Source organism: Arachis duranensis, chromosome 8, assembly GCF_000817695.3.
Source record: "Arachis duranensis cultivar V14167 chromosome 8, aradu.V14167.gnm2.J7QH, whole genome shotgun sequence".
Lineage (NCBI taxonomy): Eukaryota > Viridiplantae > Streptophyta > Magnoliopsida > Fabales > Fabaceae > Arachis > Arachis duranensis.
In genome coordinates, this window is record NC_029779.3 from 40,504,308 (window position 1) to 40,516,301 (window position 11,994).

The window sequence follows — 11,994 nt, forward strand, 5'->3', positions numbered from 1 at the left end:
CCCGCGCACATGCAGCCCACCGCGTCCACCGTCACCGCCTCTTTGTCTCCGACTGATCCGCCCAAATATAGGGGAGAGTTGCGGCTGCCGTTTCATACGTACGTGACCTCTCCCAGCCACTTTAATGGAGTCCAATTTTGTTGACAATATCACGCATTCAAGTGACAATCTTCTCAATTCTTGCGATGTGGAAAGTGAAAAGTCTAACAAGGTAAGCAATGTATGTTGATGCATTGGGACGTATATTTATTTTCATGTGAATGAGATGGTTATTCTAATCCTAACATTCTTAAACTTTGATGATGTTCATTCAAAAATTTTTTTTATGGTGTTCTTGTCCATCAATATAGTAATTAGTTAAAGGGTAATAAATCATAGATCAAGTTCTAAAGAAGATGATGATGAACATTTATTTACTTGATCCGATAAACTATTATGTTACCTTTTTAATATGTTATACTGAAATTGGTTCAGTATATGTTTAGTGTTAACTGAGAAAATATTGCACATGATTGCCATTAGAATGTTTAGAATCCCCATCCCTATGCTCCCATGCCATGCATGCACAAACCAATATGGCTACATATGTAAGAAAAATACAGTAGCTAATAATGAGATTTTTGACTTTTCAAAACATAGAAGAGGACGTGGTTTTAGGTTGTGTATGTCAGATGTGGTGGACCTATGCATGCTCTATATAAATAATTAATATAAGCCTAACTAGTTAAGTGGAACTTTTTATGAGCACACGTCTCATTGTTATGATTTCTTTTAATTTATGTATAATAATAAATTTTTAATAATATTCTTAGAAAAAGTATTAATAAAATATTTTTAGTTGAAATTTGTTTAATAGTACAGTATCTAATTAGTTTGTTTGTCTGTGTTTGTTTGGGTATGTTTGATTATAGGCCATAGAATGTACGGACATTACTGAGTTTGGAAGTGATGACACAGATCTTGTTTATGGGGTTTGGATTCTAGTATATTGCTATTTTTTTGTGAACCGCATGTTTGAATTGACCATTAATCCTCATGTTCATTGAATGATGTCTGTTTTGAACTGATTCGCAGTTACCGGATCATAGTTGCCTTGCTGAAGACGAAATATCAAGAGTTGGGATGCGGTTTGATCATTTGAAGCTGGCCCAGGTTTTGTATGCGACCTACATTTGTGGCATCATCGTCTTGCCCACAGCTTGTGTCTAAGGGTGTTTTGGGTCAGGTTAACAATTGATCTTTTGATTGTATTTCTTGTCAAACTGCAAAACAACCTGCTTTATCTTTTCACAATAATTCATCTCTTAATTGATCTCCTTTTGATCTTATCCACTCTTATGTTTGGGGCCCACTTCCACCACTTCCCTGGGAGGGGCTCGATACTTTGTAGTTTTTATTGATGATTATTCCCGCTTTACTTGGGTTTATTTGATGTCTAATCGCCATGAGCTACCTCAAATTTATATTAACTTTGCCACTATAATTAAAACTCAATTTTCCAAGGTCATTAAAATTTTTTAACGCAATAATGCTATGGAATACCGTGACTCTAAACTTTTAACTTTTATTGATGAATAGGGTACTTTGTCTGAATTTTCTTGTCCTAGTACGTCTTAACAAAATGAACGGGTTGAACGTAAACACTGTCACATTCTTGACTCTATTTTATAATACTTATTTCTTCTTCGTGTCCTGAGCATACTTGGGGTGAGGTTGTTCTTACTGCTACCCATGTTATCAATAAACTCCCTTCTTCTGTCCTTAGTAACATTACTCCCTTTGAGTTCTTTATCATACTTCTCCAGATTATAATTCTCTTGAAGTTTTTTGTTGTGTCTGTTTTGTTCTTCTTTAACCTCATGAACATAATAAACTTGAACCTCGGGCTCGCATGTGTTGTTTCCTTGGTTATGACACTAAACACAAGGGTTATCATTGTTGGGATCCTCTTTCTAGATGTATTCGTATAGCTCATCATGTTATATTTTGGGAGCATCACATGTTTTCTACGTTCTTCTCATTTGAGTCCATTCCTTCTACTCAGTCACCATTTTTCACTAACTCCCATGTTGATCTTTTTTTTAGTGATGATTTTATAGGTTCTATCTCAAGTCAACCTCTTGAGCCTCCTACTCTTTCACCCTCTTCATCTCCATTTTTCGATGATTCCAGACCGGACAATGTTCCTGCTCCTCCTGTCCTGCCTCCTCCCTCCATTCGTTCTTCTAGGGTAAGAAATCTACCTCCTCATCTTCTTGATTATCATTTTTTTCTACTATTTTTCATCATCATGAACCTAAGTCTTTCTGAGAGGCCTCCACAAATCCAAATTGGCAGCAAGCAATGCAGGAAGAAATCTTTAGGCACTTGAAAAAGCACACATTTGGGACTTGGAAGATCCTTCTGATAATGAAATTGTGGATAGTAGATGGGTATACAAGATTAAGACTCACTCTGATGGTTCTATTGACCATTATAAGGCACGATTGGTTGCTCAAGGATGTACGCAAGAGTATGATATTGATTATGAAGAGACTTTTACTCCTGTTTCTCGTCTCACATCTGTTTGCGCTGTTCTTGCCATTGTTGTAGCCAGAAAATGGTCTTTTAGTCAAATGGATATAAAGAATGCATTTCTTAATGGGGATTTGAAAAAGAAGGTCTATATGAAACCATCCTCAGGATATCCTTGTCCTTCTAGCAAAGTTTGTCTCCTTCGTAAAGCACTTTATGATCTTAAGGAAGCTCCTCGTGAATGGTTTGAAAAGTTCAGCACCACCCTATGCAATCTTAGTTACACTTGTAGTCCTCATGAGAATGCTCTCTTTATTCGTAAAAATGAACGTGAATTTGTTCTTCTACTTTTATATGTTGATGACATGATCATTACTGGAGACAATGTTGATGGTATCTCTGATCTTAAAGCATCCCTTCACCACACTTTTGAGATGAAAGATTTTAGTTCTCTCAGTTATTTCATTGGCCTTGAAGTCGTTTCCTCAAATGACGGCATCTATCTCTCTCAAGCTAAGTATGCTTCTGATTTTCTTGCTCGAACAAGAATTACAGATAGTCGCACTGAGTCTACTCCTCTTGAGTCTAATATTCGATTTACTCCTATGGATGACACTATTTTGGATAATCCTACTCTTTATCAATAGTTAGTTAGAGGTCTTGTCTGCCTGACTGTCACATGACCAGACATCGCCTATCTAGTTCATGTTCTTAGCCAATTTTTGTTAGCTCCCTGTACTACTCACTATGCTTCCGTTCTTCACATTCTTCGTTACATCAAATGTACTTTATTTCATGGTCTTCATTTTTCTATCCACTCATCCTTATCCCTTCAGGCGTACTCAGATACTGATTGGGCTGGTGATCCCACTTATCGTCGTTCTACTACTGGTTATTGTATGTTTCTTGGTGACTCTCTCATTTCCTAGCGAGCCAAGAAACAAACGTTCACTGCTCGATCAAGCATTGAAGCTGAATACTATACTCTTGCTGACACCACTGCTGAGATTGTCTCGATTTGTTAGCTTCTCGATGACTTGGGTGCCCCTCAATCGTCCCTAATAGATGTTTATTGTGACAAGTACTATTCAGATTGCTTATAATGATGTCTTTCATGAACGCACCAAACACATGGAGATTGATTGTCATTTTGTCCGGTAACGTCTCTTTATTGATGATGTTTGTCTCATAGCTGTTGGGATTCTGGATCAGACTGCTAATATCTTCACAAAAACTCATCATCCTACTCGTTTTTGGACTCTAGTATCCAAACTCAAGATAGTATCTTTAGCTCCCACTTGAGTTTGAGGGGGATGTTAGAGTATAATTAAGATAATTAAGATCAATTTAGATCAGTTAATATCATTTATATTTATATAGTATATCTGTATATTTGTTGTAAAATTTTGTACTTTCATTGTTTTGTTTTTCACTTCTTCTAGCACCTATATATATCCTTGTACATTGTACCATCCTCGACACACTCAATAATACATTCTTTATATTACTCTCTTGTTTCTAACAGGACCAATGGTCCCAAATTGAAATGGTCTCAATTTATTAACCAAAACCTTGGAAATAACCTTATAAACATTGCATAAACTAATAGATCGAAAGTTCCTCAAGTAGGTTGGGTTATTCCCTTTTGGGGTAAGAGAAGTAAGAGTTTGTTGACTTGTTATTCTATATATCTACTTAGAATGTGTTCATAAAACGGTTGAAATCCCCAAAAAAGATAAACCCAAATCAAATTTGACTTGGCTTTCTGCATTGAGAGAATGATCCGGTAACAAAACAAAAATGGTAGAATAAATGAATAAAAGGAGGCAGAAAAAGATCTTAGGATCATGAGTTGAGTGAAATCTGACAATGAAAGTTGAACTGACAATAATTTAAAAACTGATAATCAAGCTCATCCAATCTGTATATGATCAAACTTTTGTACATACATGGTAGCAAACACATTCCTCTATAAGTTCCATGGAGGACTTCATATTCATACAACTCTTGTCTCATGGGAGGATGATGATGCAGGTGAGCCTCTCTGATCATTAGAATCTCTCCTCCAAGAATTCTGAACTTGCACAGCGAAATGCAGATTCCAGAGAACATCATCCACAGAAGGCCTTTCAGTAGGATCATTGGAGAGGCACCTTACACAAATCTCCATCATTGTCATTAATGATTCATTTGAGCATTCCTTGTGAACTGCTGGGTCAACAATACTCCTCCTTGCCATATCATCAGTTTTTATGCTTACTTGTAACTGCATAAAAACCACGTGTCATGTCAGAATTATATGGTATGGATAAACTCTCATTTTGGCACTAGATAGATTCAAGTTAGAAGAAACGGCCCTGAATTAAGAATCTACTGTTTAATTACTACATATGTGAAGTTTAGTGAAAAGATGAGAGCTTATGACCTAAATAAAAAAAAAAAAAAAGAAGGCCTATGCAAAAATTCAAACAAACCCCAAAAAGAAGCTCTTACTTGAGAAAGGTGTGTTAGAGATATAACCATTCATGTGCCTTTTCTATAAACTTAAACTTTTGAGAGTATTTTCATGACAGAAAATGCTACTGTTAATTGCTATATATACCAGGTTTAGTGATGTTTCTTAAGTTTTCTTGATCTTTGGAGGACCACAGTCAACGGGTGCCTCTTTGATTTTAGAGGCTATTTTGTCTGAGTTGAAATATTTTGGGAGTGAAAATGGTAGTTTACCTTAGTGTTTGTTAGTCCTATTGTACGTTCTACACTTCCCATTTCCTTTTTATCTCTCACTGTTAACCTTTGATACATTATTGGATCAATATATAAATATAAGCGTGAGAGTAAGTAATAAACTGAAGAATGAGTAATAACTAAGTTGCACTATGTTTCTTATTGTTCAATGATTACTGACAAAATTATATGTAATTTATTATTGACTCACAAGATCTTTGAGAGTGCCAACTTCATTGTGGAACATCAATGGTCGACCCAAAATGGTTTCAAGCAAGATTACCCCAATATCATAGACATCATTCTTGTCTGCATCCATTATCCTGCAAAAGGAAATCACTTATTCAGAGTTCACCCTCAACTATGTTGGCAAGAAAAAAAATCTAAAACATTTATAGGCATTAGACAATCATCAAGGGGTCCCTTATGTAAGACTGAATTACTGAAATATCAAATGATCCTACTACTTCTTGTTCACAATAACTGCTGTTTCAATTTACCATATAACACAAGACAAGTTTCAGTATTCTACTTAGCAATTAGACAGTTTAGAGGAATTACTAATATTTTCTTTGTAGACAGAAGGATTATGCTATAAGGATATCAGAACTAATATTTTCTTTTACCTTTCTTGGAAGTTTCCTTTTAATCCAGGGTAAGGTCCATTGCTGACCTGAAAGTTCAGAAGCAAACAGTTTTTCTTAGAAAATCAGAACGAGCAAAGAGTAAATACTTCCGATTAGAAGCATATAAACAGATTTCATCCACTTACCAGTCTTCTAGTTTCTGCAGAGAGTGGCAGATTATAACTGCTTATTTTAACATTAAGATTGTTATCCAAAAGAACATCAGTTATCTTCAGATTATTGGAATATAGTCCAGGCACTATCCCTGTGTGCAAGAATTGAATGCCTTTTACCACTCCAATCGCGGCTAGTATCCTCTGCGTCCAAGAAAGCTTTTCACTAGGAGATCCTGCTGACACTAATTCATGTTACACGAGTTTCAAAAGTACTTTACTTCTGTGAAACTCAGACTATTAATCTTGACGAGATACAGAAACGGATTCGGATACAGAGACACCAAATATTTGAAAATAGCAACACATAGACAACTAATAAATTTGAATGAATAATAACAGTTATAATAATAATAACAATAATCATCGATTAAATACTCAGATGTATTGTCGGACACACCTTAGTAGGTTGGTATGTCAGCGTTTCTTAGCTTGAATTCAGGTACACAAGGACAGTAGAAGGGAAATTGTGATTGAAAAATAAACTTACCAGACACACAACTCCTTAAACTCTTGTTTGGAACAAACTCAAATATGAGGAATATAGTGCTGACGCTTGAATCATCCTGATTGCATTCAAATGAATGACCAAGAGCACTGATCAAGTGTGAATGCCGAAGTTTCGAAATCAACTCAATGTGGTGCATGTAATTTTGAGGGCTATGTCTCTTTCGCATTTTCAATCCTCTGATTGTAATAGGCATTCCATCGGAGAGCACCCCCTTGTATATCTGAGCATCATATTCGAAGTTAATTAAAATTTTGTTTGATGTCACAAACTTGATCAACAAAACTAGTATTTTAAATAGAGAAATTTATCCCGTAACAGCAGAAAAGAAACATCGAGAAAGAATTCCGGAATATATGATGTTCTCATATGTAATAACATATAATTGCATACCTGGCCATGTGGACCCTCACTAACGAAACTTGATGCATCAAAATTATTTGTAGCTTCCTTCAGTTCATCCAAAGCAAAGGTTCTGTAAGCTGGAAAGCTGGCTCCCATCTTCATTGTTTCTGATATATACCCTGTTAACAAGGAACAATACAATACGAAATTCTTAATGAAATTTCATAATTTTCTTGTTTATTAGATATGTTATATGCATTTCAGCACAATGTTTGTCACTTATTTGAATCTTCTTCAGCAACTACAACCTGATAGACAAACACTCTCTCAAAAGACCCTTTTATTCTTCTCTAAGAATAAAAACACTAAGCTCCCGAAAGATTATCCCACTAACAATTTAACCCTTAAAACAAATAAATACTCATTTGATCTTCAAAAGACGATAATGTTCGATAAAATTTCCCAAAATTTAGGCAAAAAACAGAGGCATTTTTGGGATTTTGTCAAACATTTTTTATCTCTAGGGAGCAAGAGCTTTCTTTTGAGAGCCAAATTGTCAGATTCATTGCTTTTCGTGGGGCTAAAATTGTGGTTTACTCCTTCTCTAATCAACCAAAAGTTAAAAAATAAAAAATAAAAAATAAAAAATATAACAATAATTAATAATCCTATTTTGTAGAGTGTTAAACTTATACAGCAAGAAAGAACTGAAAGGATTTGTGGATTTACTTGCATCTGTGAGCAGCTTTGCTGTGTTGACTGAAGATGCATGTTCTATTATAGACCTTGTACTTGTCCTCACACCATTTTTGTTATGCATTCTGTTCATGACATGCTCCTTCATGGACCTTGTAAACGACTCCACAGCGCCCTTATCCGGCACCCTTTTCATAATCCGCTGCAACACGGATATGGACAAGGATCTTGAAGAAGCAGCTACCATGCCTTCCTTTTCCTTTTCCTTTTCTTCTTCCTCTTTGTCTTCGTCTTCCTCTTCCTTTTTCGCCTGGCTGATAACAATCTCCAAGGTCGGTTTCACAGGTGTTTTTACAACACTACCCTTCTTATGAACCCGGCTAACTACCAAAATAACCACTCCAACAATCAATGCTCCACCAACTATCCCTCCCATACTGGACACGAGAACCGTTTTTCCGGTTGTCCTCTTGTGATTCTCTTGAGGAGGCATGATTTTAACAGCAATAGCCTCGTTGCTGCAGAAGCTGGCAGGGTTCTGATTCCGGCCGTCGTCGTTCGATAAACAATTCCCGGCGTATAGAGCGACCGGCTTATTGGCCACTGGTTTCAAACATGTGGGAAGTTCCCCTCTCAACAGATTCGAAGACAAGTTCACGAAAACGAGCTCATCATTACACGTGTCGTTCTTGAACAGCATTCCGGTGAACTTGTTTGAGGAAGCATCAAGGTAACTAAGAGAAGGAAGAGATAACAATGCAGGCAAGAACGGCCCAACGAAACCATTAAGCGAAACGTCGAGTTTCTGAAGCTGGTAGAAAGTGGATAAACCCGAAGGAAGACCAAGCTTAAAGCTGTTATTCTTTAGAACAAGCGAAACCAATTTAGTTGGAAGAGATGGAAAATGAGGCCCGAATTTGTTGTTCTCCAGGTTAAGATCTTGAAGGTTCGACAGATGGCGAAGGCTAGGTAAATCCCCTGAGATTTTGTTATTTGACAAATCCAAAACTCGCAGAGTTTGTAATGTTCTAACTGAATCTGGAACGGTTCCACTGAGCGAATTGTTCTTCATACTAAGCACAGCCAAGCCTTGAAGAGTCCCTATTTCGCTTGGAATAACGCCTTGTAAAAGGTTGTTATCAAGAACCAGTGATTGAAGGTTCTTGAGAAGTGAAATCTGTGACGGAACAACACCACTGAAATGGTTTGAACTTATGTTGAGTATTTCAAGAGAAGATAACTGAGAAATGGTTGGAGGTATTGGACCCCAGAGACCAAGAGAAACGAGAGTGAGGACTTTTAAGCTTGAGAGTGTGGCGAGTGTGGCGAATAGTGTTTGTGACGAGAAGTTCTGTGGCAATGCGTTGGGACTGAAACCGTTGCCAACAACATGCAGCTGTGTGAGATTTTCTTCATAGCAAACGAGTGTGAAGTGTGGGGTTGGTTCAATGTTGCAGAAGTCTGTGTTGGTGTTGAGGGTTAAAAGTTCTTGGGGGTAGCCGAGAAGGTTCTGGAAGTTTTGAAGTGTTTGGGTCTGAGAAAATTGTAACTGCTCTGAGAGATGGAAGGTGGTGGAAAAGAACAGGATCAAAATGAGTAATGGAATTAGGTGTGAGTGGGAATTGGAATTGGAAACTGGTTTTGCCATCTTCAGCAGAAAAACTGTGTAGCTATTTTCTGTTTCACTATGGTTTCTCTTTCTGATCCTCCATGGGCATGATACCAAGTTGTGTCCGAGTGTTATCCCTTATCATGAACAATGAAGGGAAACCCCAAAAGACATTATTTTTCTTGTTAAGGTTCACCTTAATCTTCTATATTCAAGTGTGAATTGTATTGATTAAACACTAAAGCTGTTTGTCATATTCTCTCATGTTGGCAGCACACTTTAAAATAGTTTTAAAGATTTTAACTGTACCAATTATATCTTTAATATGGACAAACGACTAAACTTTTATCCTGATTTTTGAGATTTACGATTTTTATTCTTTAGTTTTTTAGATTTAAATTTTTTTATATTGGTCTAATTTTAAGTACTATATATATAGATTTCTGTATTTTTTTAATATTGAGTCAACAAATAAGATGTTGAACTAATTCTGACTTGTCATATTAAACACATAATTAAATAGTATATTTTCATTTTAACTTTTAAAAAGAGCAAAAATAAAATAATTTTAGAGCATGAAAAAAGATATAATAATTTATACCTTATATAAATTCTTCTTTTTCTTCTCATTTTAGTTGTGTTTAAATATCAAAATAAAACAACGTTGTTTAATTATTGTTCAATATAATAAATTAGAGTCAATTCATCACTTAGTTTATACTAAAAAAATATAATGGTATCCAAAATTAAATCTTCGAGACCAATCTAGATAATTTTAAATTTAAAAGACTAGAATAATAAAAACAATAAATCTGAACAACCATTTTAAAAATTTAGTCATAAAAATGCACTATATTAATTTTTCAGTTCCTTTTCTTATTAAGTGACTTATTTCACTATTAAAACTAACGTAATATATTTTTATCAATTTTAGAAATATAATATACATAATTAAAATTGGTCAATTTCAAAGACTAAACTTAACTCATTTTAATAATAATACATTTTAGATTTAAGTTTATTTTTTGTTTTTCATGTTTATGATTTTTTAAAATATTTTTAATATTTAATTTTATTTAATTTTATCTTTTAACATTTTCAATTCATTTAATTTTATTTTTAATATTTTTTATTTGTGTCAAAACTATCTTAAAAGTTTTTTATTTTATTCTTAATATTTTACATAGAATTAACACTTAAGAATAATTTTAACATGGATAAAAAATGTTAAAAACAAAAATAAAAAAACTAAACGTTAGAAATATTTTAAAAAAAATTATAAATATTAAGAATAAAAAAACATTTTTTACTCTAAATTTTAATGTTAAAATAATTTCTATAGATAATGTCGGTTAAATTAGTTTATTGACGAGTCCAATTACTCGTTTATTAGAAAAAATAGACTTGTATTTATTACTGATATGGACTATTTTTAATTCATTAAAATTTAGATCAACATAATTCAATGTATACTAAAATGAATATGAATATGAAGACCATTTTTTCCGCTACTCAAGCAGTTAGCCCAATTAGTATTGTAAGGTATTGTTTAAGCTTTTTCTATTGGTTTGGCAGTTACTAAATTTCTTCATTACAGGTCATTCAAGTTCCCAACATTTAATGTATATTCTATTCAGCATTAAAATATGTACTTTTTTGTTGTGTATCTCACTGAAGCTTGGGATGCTGTGGCCTGGCATCCATTACTATGTTATCGCTTATCATATCTCTTATGTGTTCCTTCCTCTCTATTTGTTTACCTCCCATGTCACAACGAAGTGGTCCATCATCCTTAGGCTTAATTTTAATTTTATTTTAAAAGAATGTTGTTACGATGGGTAACCGGAGATTAATGGACCGGACTGTATTGGCCGGTCCGATCGTTAGCGGAGGGTGGCTTCCGAGCAGTTTGTGCGCCTAAACCTCCTTCCGACTTGTGTACGTGAGTGAATGGGGGGTGGTACCTGCAAAGACACTCCGATGCCTAAGTTAGCAAGGGTGTGAGCAGGTCTAGAATGTATTGGAACTTAGAGATACCTGAAGAGTGTCAGTGTATTTATAGTGGTGAGCCAATAACCACCGCTGAAGTAGTGCCACCCTTTTAGGGTGATAACCGTCCCTTTATCTTAGGGAGGTTAAGATATGACTCCTGGAAGTGGTTAGAGAGATTTTAGGGGCAGTTACTTGTTTGGATTGATGTTGATCTGCCAACTATTTTCCGTCCCGACTTCTTTAGAGCGAATCGTAGTCAAGACCGACTTCTCAGTACGAAGGTCGGTGCTCAGCAAGGCTCAATCCTTTGGACTAGGCCTTTCATTTGGACCTGGGCCTTTATTATTGGGCCAGGGTATGAACAGTGCCCCTACTCGAGCCCAAGATCTCTTTAAGACTTGGGTTCGAGTATTTTACTCGGGTTCGTAGCCGACTTTCTTGGAGGAGACGAGGGTTTTCAAACCGACGTGATTTTCTTGACCTTTTGTTTCTGACAGTTACGTCTATTCAAGCGTCGTACGTCGTGTCCGTTAGGGATGCGCCTAGGGATTGATGGCTTTGGTAACGGTGCACTCTTATTAATAACTGCCCCGTTTTTACCATTATGCCCCTAGAGTATTTATAAATACTTTTCCCTCTCTTTCAGTATTTTCTTTCTGCGATTTTTCTAATTTTTCTGTTCGTTCTTCATTTGTTCGTGCCACACTTCTGCGTCTCGAAGCTTTTACTTCCTGCAACCTTCATCTTCAGATAAAGGTCAGTTTCTTTTCATATTTTTCGTATGCCTTTATTTTGTAGATAAGT

At 35.4% G+C, this 11,994-nt stretch overlaps 1 protein-coding gene across 2 annotated transcripts; it reads right to left on the minus strand.

Moving 5' to 3' along the window:
* Window positions 1-4,315: 4,315 nt before the first annotated feature.
* LOC107462774 (probable inactive leucine-rich repeat receptor-like protein kinase At3g03770) lies at window positions 4,316-9,482 on the minus strand. Of its 2 annotated transcripts, none has more exons than XM_016081433.3 (7): window positions 7,623-9,482; window positions 6,942-7,072; window positions 6,531-6,771; window positions 6,014-6,225; window positions 5,868-5,914; window positions 5,453-5,564; window positions 4,316-4,780 (listed from the first exon to the last, which is right to left on the minus strand). In XM_016081433.3, exons 1-7 carry the CDS (start codon window positions 9,235-9,237, stop codon window positions 4,511-4,513), a joined length of 2,628 nt encoding a protein of 875 aa, XP_015936919.1. In that variant the 5' UTR covers window positions 9,238-9,482; the 3' UTR covers window positions 4,316-4,510. The 2 variants fall into 2 exon arrangements, with proteins under 2 accessions (XP_015936919.1, XP_015936920.1); XM_016081434.3 differs by having other exon boundaries at window positions 6,014-6,216; window positions 7,623-9,480.
* Window positions 9,483-11,994: the final 2,512 nt, after the last annotated feature.